The sequence below is a fragment of the Protobothrops mucrosquamatus genome, unplaced genomic scaffold (assembly GCF_001527695.2).
Source record: "Protobothrops mucrosquamatus isolate PMUCROS unplaced genomic scaffold, P.Mucros_1.0 scaffold726, whole genome shotgun sequence".
Taxonomy (NCBI): domain Eukaryota; kingdom Metazoa; phylum Chordata; class Lepidosauria; order Squamata; family Viperidae; genus Protobothrops; species Protobothrops mucrosquamatus.
Genome location: NW_015387003.1, coordinates 162,245 through 183,080, shown reverse-complemented (window position 1 = coordinate 183,080; position 20,836 = coordinate 162,245). Strand labels below are relative to the sequence as shown.

The 20,836-nt window shown below is 35.7% G+C and overlaps 1 protein-coding gene across 2 annotated transcripts in view; it reads right to left on the bottom strand.

Annotated features, from left to right (window-relative positions):
• Positions 1 to 20,836, bottom strand: part of NDST4 (N-deacetylase and N-sulfotransferase 4) — a 112,617-nt gene that overhangs the window by 40,118 nt on the left and 51,663 nt on the right. For both annotated transcript variants that reach the window (XM_015818357.1, XM_029284571.1), the window contains exons 4-5: positions 9,775 to 9,960; positions 7,103 to 7,231 (exon numbers count right to left, since the gene is read on the bottom strand). In XM_015818357.1, the coding sequence (XP_015673843.1) occupies positions 7,103 to 7,231; positions 9,775 to 9,960 (315 nt within the window). The remainder of the gene's footprint in view (positions 1 to 7,102; positions 7,232 to 9,774; positions 9,961 to 20,836) is intronic.

The window sequence follows — 20,836 nt, the reverse complement described above, 5'->3', positions numbered from 1 at the left end:
CCCCACTAAAATTCCCTAGGCCAATCCCGCTTGTTGGAAGAGCCATGTCTTTAGGGCGCGGCGGAAGGAGGGGAGATCCGGGATCACCCGGATCTCTGGGGGTAGTTCGTTCCAGAGGGTGGGGGCTCCCACCGAGAAGGCCCTCCCCCTGGAGGTCGCCAGCCGGCACTGTCTGGCTGACGGCACCCTGAGGAGATGAAGAAAGAGGCTAAGTCTTAACCTTAGCAAGTAACAATGCTGTTGATTCAGAGGATGACTGAATCCAGGTTGATATCAGTGTTAGTTCTTGATAGGTTTGGACTCCCTCCAGAAAGAGCAATTTCTCCTGGATTCTGTGTTTCTCATGGAACATTGTGCCAGGAGGACTTTTGCCCTGCTTGGGCTGGTGACCCAATTTTAGTTGTCCCCGGAATAACAAATGCTGCCAAAGTGCTGGCATATAGACTGCTGTAATTTCTCAGCAGTACATTAATGCCCTTGAATATTTGCAAACTGTAACTACTATAAACTGTGGCTGCCCGTAACCCTTCAGGCCTCCCAGAATGGCTGGAATCCAAAAAGTGAATTTTTAAAATGTGTTGGAAGTTTTAAAGTGTTCTAAAGGCAAAACAGATGGTTCAAATTTGCAGATATTAAACCATTGATTTAACTCCCTAAAAAACCCCAAGTCTGCCTCCTGCACAACTTCCCTGCTTCTTCCTATAGTTGGTATCCAGTCACTAAGAAATGGACAAAGTCTATAGTAGCCTTCTAGCCAATAAAAGTTGCTTTGCCCCTTATTAAAAAAAAATTACTTTCTCACCAGCAATGAGATTTCAATCAGTCAAAGGGTCAGCAGCTTTGCCCTGCCCTCAGAAGTATCAACAGAATCTAACAATTTTGTCCAAAATGCTGACATGAACATCACAACGGCATTTATGATTACTACCATTTATTTTTTATATTTTATATATTCAGGCATTTAAAGGAGTGGAACATGGTTATTATAGCAAAAAGACTCATTTTATTATCCCTCCCTAAACCTCTATCTGCCCTATCTTAATTAGGCTTACAAATAATGTGATTAAATATTTTATGGCAAAAAGGTTTGTTATCATAAATACAGCAGTTGAATGATATTCTATGACCAGTTGAGACTGACATACCACACACAGAATCTGATTAACTAGCCAATGTTAAATTAAAGTTTGGGAGGCAGTGTACTAAAATATCACAGTGCAAAAGGCAATTTATGTTTGTTAAATAAACCAAAAAGAAAATAGAAAGCAAACAAATATCTCCCCCCCATACACACACACAAGCAGGGCCAACATAAAAAACAGAAGACTTTAAAGTGACAAGACTTTATCTTTCTAGACCAGTGGTGGTGAACCTATGGCACGTGTGCCAGAGGGGGCACTCGGAGCCCTCTCTGTGGGCACGTGCGCCTTGCTCTTTGGCTAGGTTCTTGCAGGAAAAAAATCATTTCTCAAGCCCCTTCCTAGCCAAAACAAGCCTCCGGAGCGAGCACGCTGTTTTCAGCTTTGAATTATATCAAACCTGACACCAGAAACAGATTAACAGATGACCTGAGTGCTGCATGTGTTGCTCTCAAACTTACAAAGTATAAGTCAAGGTTAGACAAATTATCAGCATGCATACAACAGCAAAAATCACATTCATTGTTCAAAAGCATGCCAAATGCAAACTTTTACCTTTCAGTAAAAAGTTGTTTGTATCATTGAAAGCTTTGTCATTGTGTTTTTCTTTTAAGACAAAAGATGTTAATGTATGAGTTGTTTTTTCTAAACTAAAACCTCAGTATTCAGATTAAATTGCCGTGTTGGCACTTTATGATAAATAAGTGGGTTTGGGGTTGCAGTTTGGGCACTCGGTCTCTAAAAGGTTCGTCCTCACTGTTCTAGACTCAAAAATTCACAGAATGTGACTGTAGGCAGGATTGATAAATCTATAAAATATATTAAAATGCAGAAACATCAAAGTGACAATAAAGGTACACATTGTGAAAGGTATAATTTTTCCAGTTATAACAAATAGATGCGAAGTCTGAGTCAACAACAATGCTGAGTAAAGAAAAAAAAATTCATTTGAATTTTTCTTTCAATTATGATACTTGAGACAATAGTTGATAATATTTTGGACCAACAGAAAAACAACAAATAATTTAGTATTAGGTGAAGTAAAACCATCCTGCTCATTGGAAACACTAATAATGAAGCTTAAAAATGAACAGGTAATATGACGTCAAGAGTTATTGGAGAAGACTCTGATACAGACCCAGTGCCTGGAACTGTGCAGGTCTGGATTGGAAGGAACAGACTGACGCTCAATCCCTACAACACTGAGTGGCTGTGTTTATTCCCCCTCCCCCCACATCCTCAATATTCCATTGTTGACTCTCAATGGGTTGCACCTCATAATTGCATTACCGCAAAGTGTGATCTGCAGTTTGTAAAATTGGTTCTGAATGCGGTGATGTGGGGAGAGATGGGGGCGTGGTATTATATGTGTGTCACTCCACTGCTTTGTAAGCTGCATTGCTTACCAGTTGGCTACTAGGTGCTGTTCAAAGTGCTAGTTATCATCTTTAAAAATATCTGAAGCTTAGGACTTGCCTGTCTGAGGAACTACCTATCTCTAGTTATGTCTGCTTAACTGGTATGGTTCAGCACAGTGGGCATATTCTGCAGCCTATCATTTAAATCAGGGGTAGTCAACCTTGGCTCTTTTATGACTCGTGGACTTCAACTCCCAGAATTCCTGAGCCAGCACAGCTGGCTCAGGAATTCTGGGAGTTGAAGTCCACGAGTCATAAAAGAGCCAAGGTTGACTACCCCTGATTTAAAGAGTGTCACGTTGTAGGACCCGGGAAGACCAGGAACTGAAACTCTTTCAATTCCTCTGGAATAAATGCTTCCAGAGATTTATGAGGCTCCCACCTTAGGTCCTCCAGGAAAATGTTCTCCCAGGCCTTGGGGACAGGGCAAGATTGTGGAGGCCCCTTTTGTCCTTTTGCCTGTTTGTTTTGCTTTGCTTAGTTTGAATTCTTCTGGTCAGTTTTATTTTTTTTTAAATTTTATATATAAATATGTTCTTAGGTGAAAGTTCTCCAGAGTGATTTGGGATTCAGATTGTTTATAAATCAAAGAAAGAAAGAACACAATTTACTGAGTATATAATTCCTGATCCAGATTAATTATCCACTGCTTAGGAAATTTTGGAAGTACAGAACATTTTTTTTAAGATCAGATTTGGCACCTCTTTTGCTGATATTTATTTCAGATTGCCTGAAGATTATGTAACTGAGAAGAGCACTTGCCATTAGATTGCTACTTCTCTAGAATCCACTTCGGTTCCTGTTTAATAATTATTGTAGTTATTGTGGTGTAGCCAAAATATAGAAATGTTAACACCTTAATTATTAATGCCAAAATACATGGGCACTTTAATTTCACTTTCCCTGTTTGTCCAATTTTAAAGGATGATCTGAAAAATGTCTGTCTAAATATGTCCAGTTACTTGAAACATGTTCATGGCACAAAATGGCTGTCATAACAAACTAAAAAAAAACCTAGAGAAATACCAAAATGAAGTATGGATAGGGTATAGATCAGTGGTGGTGAACCTATGGCACGGGTGCCAGAGGCGGCACTCCGAGCCCTCTCTGTGGGCATGTGCACCGTCGCCCCAGTCCTAGGCCTTCAGCTGGGTTTTATGAAACCTTTTTGCTTTAGGCCTCCGCCGCTGTGTGCAAAAAAAAAAAAAAAGATTCAATCAGTCAATTTCAACTTCTCATGGGAAAAAAAAAGATCTTGCAAAGTGGGAATTGATTGATTGAACTTTTTAGTCCCACTCAGTCTGCCGTTACCACCGCAGTCACGCCCACCCAATTGGCCATGCCCACCCAATGGACCACACCCACCCGGCACTAGGCGATGCATAAATGGGTTTTGGGTTGCAGTTTGGGCACTCAGTCTCTAAAAGGTTCACCATCACTGGTATAGATGAATTAAAATTTATGGAGACTGGTCTGGTCATGATATATAGAACTGAGGAGAGGATGAGGCAAGCATCATATTGGTGTCCAGTTCACCATATTTATCCTAGAAGGAAAACAGTGAGTATTCTGCTTGACTTTAAAAGAGACAACACTTCTGAGATTCAGGTAAAAACTTGTGTCTGTTCCTCTTTATGTGAACTTAGGAAGCAACACTGCAAGGCCCAAAGGGCAGCTTAAAAACACAGACATACAGGTGAAGCTAAGTAAACTTTGGCTTTGATGGGACACGGCTGATTTCATCTCCTGAGAGGAAAGGCAGAATATAAATAAATTTGCCACTTAAGAACATACTGTTTGAAACTTATGCTTAGATATGCATGGAATTCACTGCTTGAAATGGTTATCAGTCAATATTTTCAGTAGGTTGTGACACAAAATAAGAAGAATATTGAGTTTCAGAGTTCAAAACATCATAAATTTTAGCAAGTGGTCGTTCAGGGAAATCGTAAGAAGCTTAAGCAGAAGTGGAAATATGTAGGAGAGGATTAAAGTGAAGCAAAGGCAGGAATAGAACATTTTCTAATCGCACTGTAGCGGCAGTGATAAGCAAGTTTGGAGACAGAAATTTTCTTAATAATAAAGGCATCATTAAAGTTCTCTTTAGCCTGAAATGTAGGTCATATTATACATTTAATAATGCTTTAGTGTTCCAAACATTTAAATCTTCTCCAAACTCTTTGAAGTCAAGTTATATTTCACCCATGAGATACAGAAGTAATTATTTTATTACACAACTGCTTAAAAATAAATTTCATAACCCATATTTAGGAAGCTTATAAAATCATGACCCACTTGTTTCTTAGAGCTATAATTTTATCTTTCTGGTAAGATGCTACTTGTCTGGAAAGCTAGAAATTGGGCTATTTTCTAATAAAAAACCTGCAATTACTAGACACAGCATGGATAAAAAAATCATGACAGAAATACAACATTAAATGAAAACTTAAAAGGACAAATTAAAATATTTATTGACATTTATTCATGGTCTAAATATGTAAGAATGCAGCAGTAAGACTAAACATGGACAATGACACTGCAAAATAGAGATTACTTGAATGGGCTAATGAGCTGTCATGATGCAATTGTTCAAGCTAACTCTGTCCACAGTCTGGAGTTTGATCCTGATCAGCTGAAGATTGATTCAGCCTTCCATCCTTCTGAGATCAGTAAAACGAGGACCCAGATTGTTGGGGCAATATGCTAACATTTGTAAACTGCTCAGAGAGTGCTATAAAGCACTATGGAGCAGTACATAACTCTAAGTGCTATTTCTATTATTAATCCATGAAAAACCCTGTTTTTTTGTCTAACATCTGGGATAAACTGAATATTGATAATCCAAAAATGAAGAATTGATTGATGACTTACAGAATGAAAATGAGATATTGAAGAAAAGCAAATTCGCTGGCTCAGTTTAGTTTTAGATGTGACAGTGCGTGACTGCTCATGAGTGTGTGATAGATTATAATGAATGATAATTATTGTACAATTGACACTAGACATATCTACCTTTATTCAGAATATTCTAAAAAATCATCCTGCATTATTAATAAAAACAATATGAAATTCAATCTTAAATTCCATGAGATGTTTCTAAGAATAAGGAAATGAGATAAGATAATAATACGTAGCTTCAAATATATGTCTGTGTTTTGGGAAACATTAAAAGGTTATTAGAGAGTTGACAAGACAGTTAGTGTTATTTGTGTAAGCAGGAGGTCTCAAATTTTTCAGGACCGTGACTCTCTAAAATGAGAGGTTAGACTTGGGCAAGAAATAAATATATCATCTCTATTATTAAAACAAATAAAACATGATGGAAACTTACAATTTTATGTATTAAAAAAACTACTTTACTGGAAACTGGAAATCAGCTTACTTTTGTAGAATACCTGAAATATGGTTTTCTTGTAAGTCTGTTTCTTTCATTCTGCACATATTCTGAATTAATATTTTTACTTATAGTGGTAACTGCAACTGTTGAAAATCCAATTTTCCTATTCATTTGGCCCGGGTGACCAAAAGATAAATGAAACAGTACATGCTCATGAAGGAAGCAAGGATGGTTTTCATGGACTGAATGATTTAGAGCAGTATAATGAATAGTATTTATATAAATTTGGTTTAGCTATATTTCTTTTTTAAAAAAATCACATTTATTAATTGCAATCACTCCAAACAAAAATAGTAGGCTACACCATTATCTATAATGGATAATGATGGCTTAGGTTAGAGAGCCTTGGTGTATAGGATAAAATCATCTGTATTTTTCAACTTAAATCTAGTAGCTAATTTAGTTCTCTCTTTTGCAATTGACTGATGGTGATTTTGTCCATGCTGATGGTATTCAAGTGGTGCTCCAGTTTTTTTGAGGTTGTTTACTATTGGCACTACCTTTGCTTTCTTTTGTCTTACTATTGTTATTTGCTGCTTTTAAAAAAAATAAAAAAAAATAAATTCATGTCAACTTGAAATATTTGTGGTATAAAAGAACTGAAAACAATGAGCTGCAAATCAGAACATTCTCGCTTGAATGTCCTATCATTAGGTGGCATTACATAAGAAATGCTTATTTTCTGTCTACAGCAGGGGTAGGCAACCTTGGCTCTTTTATGACTCGTGGACTTCAATTCCCAGAATTCCTGAGCCAGCATGGCTCAGCTTGGAAACCTCTCCCTTTTCCCTCAGTGTGGCTGGCTCAGGAATTCTGGGAGTTGAAGTCCACGAGTCATAAAAGAGCCAAGGTTGCCTACCCCTGGTCTACAACTTGAAGATATATTAACCTGTTTTCACAGGATAGTTGCATAAAGGTATTTTTGGAAAGCCTCCAATATTATGTAATGTAAATATTATATTTTAATCTTCATTATCATCTAATCTTTTCTTTTAAAAATACTTGACATTAATGGCAGACAAAAATTTATTCAGAAAGAAATAATTTCTGCTTTCTAAATACGCTCATGCATTATGTTACTATAGTATATATTACTATCATAATACAGCAAGTATTATTATTACTCTTCAAACACAAAAAATACCTACAGGATTAAGAAGGATGGTAAGAAACAGTTCACCTCCTTGGATACTTTTGTCTAGTTCTTGAGGGCCACCAGGATACTCTTTGTAAAAAATTGTATGGGTGAAAAGTCCACATGTCTGTCGAGGGAGTACCTAAGATAAACCAACAACAACAAGCAAGCTTTTGGTATGGATAACTACTTATTCATGCATGCACTGGTGTATGATGCATTGGTATGTGATTCCCTCAGCTGTAAGATGCTGATAGCTAAAATTACAATTTTCAATCTGTGACTGAAATTTTTCCTGCCATCGGATACAGCAACTTGAAGGTCAGTTGATGTCCATGTCGTAACATATGGTAATAATCAGGTAGTCAGGCCCTCCTCCCCATTGAATAGGTGTGGTCTTGAAACTCTTTTAAGACCATTGCATGCTGATTGGAATAATCCTTGCTTTAAACATAAATACAGTCATATATGATTTATAGAATCTAAGTAATAATTTAGGTTACCTGGCTAGCTTTTTAAAAAACCTTTATTTAAATAAAAAATTGACAAAGTTTAACCGGGTTCAAGAATATCTTAATGTTAATTATCTTAAATATAAGTATTTGTAAAACTGCAGATGAGAAATGTATCTTAACATAGGTCTTCTTTTTGTCTTTCACAGAGGGAAACATGCTTTAAACATGATGCCTACATGACACATGCAGTGCTAAGAAACACAAAATGATTATAAATGTGAGAATCTAAAACAAATGTTGTTGGACAGATGACAGATCCATCTTGTCCAGAATTTGGATTATCACAGTAGCTTTCCATTGGGAAGCTCATAAGGATACCGACATGTTTTATTCCAAGCAATGCCAGCTTAGCCTAGTGGTTCCTTAATAATTCCAAGCAACAGTCTTTCTTCTTCCCACTGAGGTCCCATACAGGTGGTTTTCATCAAAAAGTGAATTCAAAGTTTGTAAAGAATGCTGTTTTTATTCCTCAATCTTGTCATTACTTGCATTTTTATACAGAACTGGTAACAGGGAGAGCAGGGATGAGATGTAAAGATTTATAGTGGACCCACCAAAAAAGTACAGAACTTGGAAAAAGCAAATGAGGTCAGCTCCGGATACTGACCCTGTGGAGAATTGTTTTGACTAACAACCATACTTCCTCAATACATTTATTCAAATTTATCTTTTTAGACAAATGCCTGTTTATCATAATCTTTGCCCATATTCATGTAGCAGCAGAATATTACTATAGTATGTGTGAGCCCAAAATAGTGCTAGCTTGTAATACTAAAGATTGAATTCTCTAAAAGTTCTCTAAGCAATCATCTTCTCAAAATATATGGAGTTATTTCTAAAAAAAATAGATACCCATTTGGCCTCTGTAACCAACCATAATTATGGAAATATGAGTTATTATTTAGGTGAAAAACAATCTTCATTGAAACTGTCTTCATTCAAAATATTTATTCACAAGAAATATTTCTGGAAGCATTATAGTAGTGTAGCTTTGTTTGGGCACACTCAAACTTTTCTTGAAATAATGTTGTAATCATGAGAGCAACTTTTTTACTGATAGAATAGTGATGGATTTTAATAATTGTTTCTGAGTCTCATCTGCCTAAAATTCCCTTGACATTTCATTTGGAGATAATGTTCATCTGTTCTTGTGTTCCAATCTGTTCCCTCTCACTACATGGTTATTATAGCTGCCAGCTAGCTAGTCTTTTTTATCTAACTGATGGACCAAGTTAATCCTATGAGGATATGGTCTCAACCCAACTGCTCTGACCTTTTGCCATGACATTCAGGAGATCGTATAAACAGCTGCCTTGTCTTTACCTTGGCTTGGAAATATTACTTCTGTTTCTGAATACCTACTGGGCGGAAGAAATGTGCATGCTTTCTAAGTTGGTTGAAAAAATAAAACATGTTGTAATCTATACAGAGTTGTAACTGTAGGTTGTTTGTAGTCTCATATTATTCATTTTTCTAAAGTTCTAATCTAATTGTATTTTAGATATGATGCAAGATGAATTACTAAATTTGCCAATACTTGGTACCTATAAAATGATTAACATGAAGAAAAGTGTGCACCTATTACTTAAACAAACATGCCAGCGGGATATATATATTGTAAATATCCTTCAAGCTTTCACTAAATTCTTGTAAGAAAATTTAAGCCCAGTTGTAATAGCCAATAGGGACTGTTCAATTAAAAAAAATGCAAGCAGTGTGGGCCAAGTTATCTGCAGGACCACCTTTCCCTAACATCTGTTTGTTCTAGTCCCCTCCCTTAAATATTGCTATCTTATGATAGTCAAGAAACATGCCTTTCCCATGGTGATGTGTGCCCTGGGGAACACTTTGCCTCTTGAAATTCAATAGGTCCTTAACCTCCTAGCCTTTCGCAAAACACTAAAGACCTGGCTTTTCCCTTAAGTGCTATGATAGGATAAGGTGACTGTATATCAGAAGCTTGACTTGGCACCAAGTTTTTGTTTTTAATATTTATAGTTTTTATAGTTTTAACATGGCTTTCATGTTGTTTTAATTTTTGATTGATCCACCCAGAGGTTTTTTTTATGAGATGGGCAGCTATATAAATGTTATAAACAAACAAATAAATAAATCTGCTTTGGTTATTTTTGCACCGGAGCAATTATGAAATAATGGAAATGCAATGTACCATGATGCCATTGTGGATGAAGCCCCGTCTGTACCGTGCAGGTTTCAGATGAGGGTATTCTTCGGTGCTGGTCACTTTAATACCCCAGACCTTCTTCCAAGCTTCATAAAGCTGAACATGAACTGGATAGACTCCAGAATGATGTGGAGCCACAGCGTAGCCAATGTCAGTTGGAATACCATGTTCCTGAGAGTGGGCAAAAGAGAGGAAGGCACATGTACATTACAAAAACACCAGAATTACAATATATTTGCAGATGTTTTTGAATATGATCAGATATAAAAAAAATACTTACACTAATTAAAACCCTTAAACAAGCATGCAGTATGTGGGAAAAGAAACTGATTTCTAGATATATCTTTGGAGAGAACTTTATAAAAATCATGATGGGTCACAAAAAAGATGATATATAGTGCAACATATTATTTCTACAGTGGAAAACTGCTAAATGAGTCTGGAAACTAATAATCCCCAGGAAATGGTACTGAAAAGCATCTTGCTTCTGATACTGGATGTAATTAATACCATCATGACTAGCATCTCCTCCTCTTTAGTAATAAAAACTAGATAACAAATGGTAGCTTTCCTAAGACAGACAGATAATATCCAAATCCAGGGTTTACATTACATTAAATGAATCTGGGTCCCATTTTTTTCCCTTATCTCAGCTAGTTTTTGGTATTAAACAATTATTACTTTACTAGCTGTACCCGGCCACGCGTTGCTGTGGCTCAGTCTGGTTAAATGGAAAAGAAAGAAAAGAGAAAGTGCACGTTTGTAATTTGTTTAATTTCACAATGCTTGTACGTCCAACAGATGGCACTGTTTTTCAAAAAAGCATGTTTTTACCTGTCACAGGTGTGACATCTATATAATAGTAGGTATATAAAAACACGTGCGTATTCGAATGCAACATTGTGTCAAAATTTCAAAGCAATCGGTGAAGAACTTTAGGAGATTTAAGATTTTGAACAAATGAACATTTACATTTTTATTTATATAGATTAGCAACTATCACTATCAACAATGATCATATTTTATGATGAAAAAAATTAGTCGTCATTTGATAAGAATGACTTGCTACAGTGCTCCTTCTCTATTTAAAATGTGATGGAACATGAACATAACAAAAGACAGAAGAAAGATATCAAGCCTATTTCCACGATTAATATTCTTGGAGACCTTTCTGTTAATCCACGTCCTATGAAACTACTATGTACCCTTTAAGAGTTCTTCAATGTAATTCAAAGACATCCTCTTGTGACGGATAATAACAGTCTTATTTATTTTGTAGGGACAAATATACAATCTAACTATTTAGTCGTCTTATTTTACTTTATTCCATCTGTTTTCGTAACATGTAATTGAACTTTTTTAATATCCTCTTTATACTTCCTTGAAATGACATTCAATATATAACAAACCAGGCTATTTTTAAAAACGGGAAGGTTTGATGGTCTATACTGAAAATGTAAAATAAACAGAGAATAGTTGATATTGGATCACTCAAATTTCCCCAAGCAATATCAGAGTTAGGCATTAATAATGTTCATCACTTATGCTGTACTGTCATAAGCCTAAATTACTAAAAACTGAAATATTCCAAAATAAGGATTTTATACTGCTGGGTTTAGATAGTGATATAAATATGCCTGGTTTTTGTTCAATATTAACAACATGGAATTATTTTTGGGGCGGGGGGGAGTTTATTTCAGTATCTCTTGGACTTCAGTACTTTGGTATGAATATTTAAACTAGTAACTTTAAATGTGAAACACCTTCAGAATGTGTTTTGAATGTGAAACTACTTTGAGCTTGGAATATCACCCTGTAGGATGAAGGGGATTGATAAATGTGTATAAAACCCACACTTGGCTTTTATATAAAATCAGCTGATTCAAAAAGAACAGTAGCTTTTGGTTTTAAGAATGTAAACCAAAGTGTGTGTACAAAATTATGGAGCATGGAGAACAAACAGAAGGAATTATAAATCTTAAAGCGGGATGGTGAACATGATTTACTGGACATTACTGAAGTCTGTTGGGATAAAGCACATTAATGGAATGAAAGAATGAATAAGAGTAACTTATTCAAAACAAATATGCCAGTCAAAAGGGGAGAATGAATGTATTTGTGAAAGAAGTATATACATCTGTAGAAATCCAGGACTATGACCATGACATCCAATCAAAATCAAAAGCATTTGGGTAAAATTGATAGGAAGGAGAAACAACAACGATATTCTACAGGGTCATGCTATGGAAAATAAAGAGAATAACAGAATAACAGAGCTGGAAAGGATCTTGGAAGTCCAACCCCCTGCTCAAGAAGGAAACCCTGTACCATTTCAGACAAATGGTTGTCCAATCTCTTCTTAAGAACCTCCAGTGATGAAGCACCCAATATTTGGAAGTAAGTTGTTCCAATGATTAATTGTTTTAACTGTCAGGAAATTCCTCCTTAGTTCCATTGCTTCTTGTCCTGCCTTTGGGTGGTTTGGAGAATAGGTTAACCCTTTCTTCTTCGTGGCAGCCCCTTAGATATTGGAACACTGCAATTATGCCCCCCCCCCCCAGACTAAACATATCCAATTCCTGCAACTGTTCTTCATATGTTTTATCCTGCAGTCCACTAATGGGCCAGTCATATAATCTGGATAATGCTTTTCTGGAACAGATTAGAGAACGTTGAGGAATGGAACGTAGTATTAATGGGACATTTCTAATATCTAAACAACTATTAGAAAATCAGTTCAGAAAGATTGTAAGCTCCCCCAAAGATTTGGTCCTGTTGAAGGTTTCTTTATAAAGAAGACTGAAGAAAAGTCATGGGGAGCAGCATTCCTAAATCGTATCCTAACCAATCAGAAAAAGTTAATTGAAGTGGAAAAATCAGTAGGAAGCTTGGGAAGCAGTGACTCTGCAGAAATGGAATTTTTCTACAGGGACAGGCAAAGATTAGAAAACAAATTTAAAATAGTACTAAGTGTTGTACAGAAATGTTTAAAAGTAGTATAGGAGGTACACTAAAAATAGTAAATGTGCAATTGTACATTATTCCAGTGAATGTACAACTCATTTCAACTGAGCCAAGAATTGAAAGAAATATATCAGTGAAATAGAAGATAGTGAAATTGCCAAGGAAGCGAACCAGCTAGGAACAGAATAGGTGAGAAAGGCTAAAGTTAAAAAAGATATAGCCTTGCAAAAGAAGGTAAAGGAAATAAAAATAACTTTTTTACTAGGTTAATAATAAGAAGAATGAAAAGGAAGGAGCAAGCCCACTGTTTGGAAAAAATAGAACAGAAGAGGTAATGGGAAAAGAGAAAAATGCTTCAAATGCTTTCATTTACTTGTGATCTTGTCCCAAAAGGGCAACTATGATCAAATGGATCTTAACTAATCAAGTGACATAAGGAGACTGTTACACTCCAAAGTAAGTAAAGTGATAGTCAGGAAATACTTGGCTACTATAAGCAAATCTCTAGCCCAGATAAATTACATTCAAGGGTCTTCAAATATGCTGAGGATATAAACTTTCTGAGAATATTGTGAAATCATGGCAGATGGGTATAGAGCACCGTTTTTCAAACTTGGCAACTTTAAATGTGTGAACTTCAATTTCCAGAATTCCCCAGCCAGCATGTTGTACTCCACACATGTTAAAGTTGCCAAGTTTGAAAAACACTGAGTAGAGTATAGGATCAAAGAGCCTTTCAACTGCAAATATTATTTCTATCTTCAAAAATGGGGGGGGGAATGGGTAATAAAGGGTCATCCACTTGTCCACTCAGCAAACTCCAAACTAGATTATTAAACAATTATTTTGAGTTCTTTTTTAAAAGAAAAATATGTTGATTAGCAGAAGAGCTAAGTTGGTTAAACGAAGACCTTGTTATGTTAAACCAACTTAATCTTTTTCTTGATATAGGAACCAGTTTAGTTAACCATGGGATGTGGTGGACATTTTAGCTCCAGCAAAATACTGTATTTGATAAAGTCTCCCATGAAATCCTAATAAAAAAACTGGCAAAAAGTTGGTTATACTATGTTACAATTAAATGAATTCAATCAGAGATGATTGAATAAGCATACTCAGTGGTATCTTGATATTCATAAGCTGAATGAGAGCCAAATTGTGTGATGTAGTTTCCAAAAAGCAACAGCAATTCTATGCCACTGTAAAGGAATATGGAGATGAACTTGATGTAGGAATGAGGATGAACAATTAAAAAAAAAAGCAAGACTGATGCCAGTTCTTCAAAAAAAAAAAACCAGAATACTATTTCATTACTATAGGATATAACAATAGAATCCTGACAGCCTATATTAGGTCTTCATTTCCCAAGGACTGAGTTGTCTTTTTTCCTTTCATTCATTCTTTTGCCAAGGTTATCTCCACATTTACAGGTTTACAGCCACATCAAGGGAAATAAAGCACTGAGATCAAAATAAATAGCTATTCCTTCGTATTCCATATTGGTCCAACTATGTCCAAGATGATAAGAGCCTTGGGAGAAAAAAATAGAGAATTCTTGGAAGGTTTATATTTGTTTTGATAAGAGAAGAAAGGATTTCAGCAAAATGTAATAGCTGTCTTCGTGTATAGGATGTCCTTTGCTGGAACAATAGTTTTGCTCAAGTTTAGAACAAAAGTTTTATAAAACTCCTTACTTTACTTTGTGTGTGTATATGTGTGTGTGTAAAATGTTGTCATTTTGCAGAACAAAAAAGCATGTGAATTCTGTTGCAGTGCCTAACTTCCAGAATAGTAGCCTCCAGAAATATATATGGCTCCTACCCTTTAAATGTTCCAGAAGACTCTTAAGATGTGGCTGGGTTGCCAAGCTTGGGACATAGGTGTTTGTGGAGACCCTGGTAATTATTATTTTTAGGGTGTGGGTGGGGAGAAGTTATGTGGTTTTGTCTCGACAATCAAATTCTTTTTTAACATCTATCTATCTATCTATCTATCTATCTATCTATCTATCTATCTATCTATCTATCTATCTATCTATCTATCTATCTATCATCTACCTATCTATCATCTACCTATCTACCATCTGTCTATCATCTCACATATATTAATGTAAAATATGTAAGCTGCCCAGATTTTTTTGGGAGCCAGATGGCCTTAAAATCTAATCAGACAATCAAACAATATATTGAAAGCCATAATAAACTATTGCTAAATTGTGGAACCAGATTATTTGGAAGACATCTTTTCCCAATCACATCTATCAAACCTACTAGAGTGAGGAGGCAGGGAATGCTATGGATCCACTCTTCTAAGGCGGTACATCTACCAAGATCAAAAGCAAGGGCCTTCTGTGTGGTGGCTCCCTCCCTATGGAATATCATCCTGTGGAGATAAGAATGGTCTCCACTTTGATATTCTTTAGCAAGGCCCTGGTTTTGCCAATGGACCTAGGAAACTCAGAATGGGATGGAGTGCATCAAGTTTGATTGACTGTTGTTGCCAGGGGGTTGAGGGTTTTTGGCTTTATTGAAAATGAGTTGAGCAACCAAAAAATTGTCTTAAATAAATATATAACTTCTCCATAGAAATGAATTCTGTTTTGTGTAAGAAATCCAATATGTTCCATTAAATCTTCCTTCTATAAATATGCATCTTGATATGATAAGTTTTAAGTTTAGGCTCATATATCCAAGGAGATTTGTGATAAGAGTGAACAGAAAACCCTAAATGCTAATTGTTTACATACTTTCAAGTATATTTGCATTTTATATAATTTAAAAACATGTGTCCAGGGCATATTTTGTTTTGATTCGGTTGGAATAAAAAACTCAAATGTACAAAGAAGTTTAATTTTGAGTCAGCACTGGGATGGAATGGTGGCTGCAGTCTTATCCTGTGAGCAAAAAAATGTTTCTCTTTTAGTATGAGAGATGCTAAATGAAGACGAGTCAAGGCTAGAATATTTCAGAATGAAGCTCACCCACACAACAGTGCTCTCCCTATGGCTGCAGTTTTTTTCCACAGAAAGTGCAATAACAATTTAGCACAGCAAATTTATGCTTCCAAGAGTCTAAGGGAAATAAAATATGTTTGCCCTCTGTTGACATAACAAGGCGATCCCTGCTGAATTGCTTTGAGTCTTGTCAAAAAAGAGAGAGGTGAAATGTTGGCTGTCAGCTGTCACCTTGCTGAATTAAAAGATTTACATAAGCTCTTTCTACTTTTAGCACAAGGGCACATTTTTTCCCAAGTATTTTTTCTCAGGCAGGCAAGGAGATTCCCTAGGACAGTGATGGCGAACCTTTTAGAGACCGAGTGCCCAAACTGCAACCCAAAACCCACTTATTTATTGCTGGGTGCCAGGTGGGCGTGGCCCACTGGGTGGGCGTGGCTGTGGTTTCATGGCAGACTGGGTGGGTGTGACCAAGGTGGGCGTGATCACCTCAATGTTGCTCGTGGGGAGGGACACCTGTGGGGGCTGGGCAGGGTTGGGGGAGATCCAGGGGGTCTCTGACAGGTGGTGCAGGGGACAGGAGGCTCGTCCTGCGGGGTGAGGCAAGGCAAGGCGAGGCAGGGCAGGGCAGAGGAGCCATTGCCTCCAGAAGTTGTGAATGCTCCAACGCTGGAAGTTTTTAAGAAGAGACTGGACAACCATTTGTCTGAAATGGTGTAGGGTTTCCTGCCTGAGCAGGGGTTGGAGTAGAAGACCTCCAAGGCCCTTTCCAACTTGATGATGATGACGATGATGATGATGATGTGGTAAGCTCTCCTTTGCTAGAAATCTCAATCAATCGATTGATCAATCAATCAGAATAGAGATGAAAGGGTCCTTGGAGGTCCTCTAGTCCAACCTCCCTATACTACTTCAGACAGGTGACTGTCCAGTCTTTTCTTAAAAACCTCCAGTGATGAAGCACCTACAACTTCTGAAGGCAAGCTGTTCCACTGGTTAATTGTCCTCACTGTTAGGAAATTTCTCCTTAATTCCAGGTTGCTTCTCTCCTTGATTAGTTTCCATCCATTGGTTCTTCTCTTGCCTTCCAGTGCTTTGGAAAATAAGTTGACCCCTCCTCAAATATTGGAATACTGCTATTATGCCAACCCTAGTCTTTCTTTTCTCTAGGCTAGCCATATCCAATTACTGCAACCATTCTTTATATGTTTTTGTCTCTAGGCCCTTAATCATTTTAGTTGCTCTTTGCACTTTTTCCAAAGTCTCAACAACTTTTTTGTAATGTAGTAACCAAAACTGGATCCAATATCCAGTTGTGAATGCTCCAATATTCCACATGTGGTCCCATTAAGGCTTTATAAAGCAGTATCAATATTTCATGTGATTTTGATTCTATTTATACAACCATGGATTGAATTAACTTTTTTGGCTGCTGCTGCACACTACTGGCTCATGTTTTTCTCATTCCAAAAAGGAATGTCTGTTAGAGACCATCTGTGGAGACTGCACTGACTTCTGGACTAGATAACCTCTATAACGTGTCCTTTATATCCTCAAAACCTGCTTTGGAACTGATTTGGGAAAAATATGACGTTTCCAGGATAGGAGAAGAAAAGGAAATCTGTTTTCTGAATGCCAAGTTCAGAATGTTGTCTCAGATATATGCAAATCCAGGTAGAATTATATTAATACATTTTTTACTGATAGTAGCAGTTAATTTCCTGGTATTTTTGCATTCAATTTCTCATTTCCCTACTGGTTGTTGAGAAGAAAACCATTTGACAGGAAAGGGAAGCTACAATAAAAGCCAAGAAGCTTTTGACAGTGATGTAAGTGTAAATATTTTGTGTCTCGACTGAATGTAATAATCCTTCCACAAAAAAGTGGGGTGCTTACTATGATACTGCTGTTTGTCAGAAACAACTTGCCTTCCCCCAGGATATAGTAGTTTTTATATAAACAGTGGATTTACATTCTGAATTCTTTCTTCAAAATGATATATTTATAAAAGACTGTTAGAACCATACACTCACCTTTTGGGGCAATAATTCAAAGTGCATTTTAGCAGTTTGAGATGTCCGAAAGGAGAAGGGCGGGATATAAATGCAATTAATAATAATAATAATAATAATTCAGAGAAAAAGCACATACCCTGGACATGACTGAGGCAATTTCACATTCTCCTCTGGAGACATATTTATTCAAAAATAAGTTCATTCAGCTCAGTGAAGCTTACTTTCAAGTAAATGTGCTAACACAATAGCCTGAGAGTGCAATCATATACATGTCTATTCATAAGTAGGATGAATGTATCTGTCAATTCTGATTTGTCATTTTTTCCCAGGCTTTATTTTTCTCCTCAAGAGTTTCTGTGCTAAAACATTCCTACCATGTTGACCCATGTTATTCCAATTCCATTAGGAGCACAATGTAGAAAAAAAAGATGTATTTTTCTAACTAAAAAAACATCATTGCATATGCAAAAGAAGTGCAGACTGGATGGGGAAGTTTAATTTCTATTAACCAGGATACAGTCTGTTTGTTTGAATTTGCACCAAGTGAAAATGTGAAGCTACAGTTCTTCAAAACAGTAGTGATGCCCGTATTTATTTATTTTAATCGTAATAATGCCGGATGTATAGCAGAACTATCTGAGGACTAATTATAAGAACAAAAATTGATTTAATAATTTCTTTCTCTAGAGAAAGTTTTCAAAGAAGCTCAATTGTAAAAGGTTTTTATATTCTGGAATAAAAAGATTACTTAAAAATAGGAATGGAAGAGACTTCTGATTTTGCGCAGTACTTCAGAAGCTGAGGGATCGTGGGGCTCTGCACCCTAAGCTGATTTTCTTCCTGTTAGGGGACCCTAAATGGGCCAGAAGTCACCCAAAGAGGTGGCAAAGAAGGAAGGAAGTCCTGTGGACAATGGAGAGACAGCAGTCGACCCAATCGGTCTGGGAGAAGCCTTCCAGAAACCAACAGGAGAAAGGCTAGCCTAACTTCAGAGTCTAGTCCAAGCTATAAGCAACTGAAGTCAAAATGTACTACTTTAAGCTGATTGTAAACAGCGCGTTTGAATCTGGGTAAGAACATTAATTTTCCCTATCCTACTTATCAACTGAAAAAATTATCTCAAGAAGCAAAAAAGCTCATATACTAATGGAAGTGGCGAATTAAACCTTTTATGGAGGACTAAAACATATAGAAATGAAATGAAATGAATATAAAACCTAAATTTGGATAAGTTTAAAATTGCTGAATGGTTAAGATTTTCATTTTAAAGACAACTGTTTATTTTGCAAATTGAAAAATGAACTAGTGCTGACATCTAGTGGTGAATGAAGACTATGACAGCTATGGCTCTCATATAGGACTTGACAAAATCTGGAAAAAACTAATCTGTGTTTCTGACCTTCAAAGCTCTAACAATAGAGAACAGCTGTGACAAAAAAGAAAACAATCTGGGCTATAGACAAAGAGAATTATAAACTTCAGAATTTTTTTTTTGAACTCTTTGGATTACAAATATCTACTTAACTGTGACTCCAAAGATATTTGCAGAGAAAAGAAAAACTTGATTCTTGGCTATCATGGGAAATCAGAGACTTGTAGAAAAAACTTATCAAGAAAAAAAACCAAATAACTTTCAAGAGGAGATATATGATATGCCACAACTAATTCAAACAATGATTTCAAACCACAAAGAAATCCAAAATAACTTTGAAAATATAAACCAATCTATTTCAAATTTAACTTTACAAGAAAAAAATCCCAGAAAACAACAACAGAGAAGGAGCAGATAAAACAGATAACTGAATACAAATTCGAGGATAGAGACTTAAAGATGGAACCTAATAAAACAAAGAAATATGATTTAATGCAAGTGGGAAAAAATTCACAAGAAACATTGGATTTGGAAAAGATAATATACTTTAAGATCACAAAACAAATTTGAGGACAAGAAAAAAGATTGGATAAAATGGACTGCAGAGATGTCAGAAACATCATGAGAACTGGAGAGACAAGAAATGATAAGAGAAACAGAGAGAAAAAGAAAGAAAAAGATTTTCAACAAACATGAAAGGGCAAAAGCCTCCTACAAAGACATTGTACTTGACCTACCTTTTATATCTACAGTAACATCTACAAGAATATGGAAAGATTCTTTGATTCAGCAGAACATATCAATTAAGAAAGATACTGGGCAAAAGAAAAAGACTAAAGTGAAAATTAAGAAAATAGATGATGGGACCTATCAGAGAGAATATTTAAAAAAGAAACACCTGTTTGAATATGGTTAAAGAAATAGAAAGATTTTGGATATGAATTTTATTTTAAGAGAGATAAGCCCCTCAAATAACATAGTACTCTCTTTTTCTTTTCTTTTCTTATTTTATTTCTTGATATGAATAATATAAAAAAGTTTATATTATTGTCAGTGACAATAATGGCTTATATAAAGGAAATGTTTTAGATATTTAAATGTGATTGGCTTTAAGAAAACTAAAATGGATAAAAATGTTTTGAATAAGAGTTAAAAGATCAGATGACTAGATTTATTAAATGGAATATTTAAATATTAAACATATTTTTAATCATGGTAAAAAAGAACGGAAAAATTTTGGAAATAAATTAGGTTAGGAGGAACATGTATTTTAAGTAGTACTACCTTTTTATTTTTCTTTACTTTTATTCCTTTTTTTCTTTTTTAGTCTTATTTATCTCTTAAGAAAAGTAAAAGTATTGGGATGGCTTACATGAGAAAAATAGACTTAAATATTTAAATGTAATTAACTTTGAGAAAATCTTAACCAGTAAAAATGTCTTGAACATTGTGGGAAAAATAAATGTAAACAAGAACTGTAAACAGGATCTATGATGAGGCAACCAGAATAACTAGATAAAAAAGAAATATTATATTGATGTGATTATTATCTGTAGAAATATTAGAAAGAATTTTACACTCAATTGTTATCTATCAAAACAACAAGAATTGTATTAACTTAAGGTTGGCAAAAGAGAATATTATGGGAAAGAGAGGAAATCAAGTAAAGCTATTATGTTGATTATAGATCATAGAAACTAATTGTTAATGAATGTTTTTATATGTAAACCCAGACAACACACT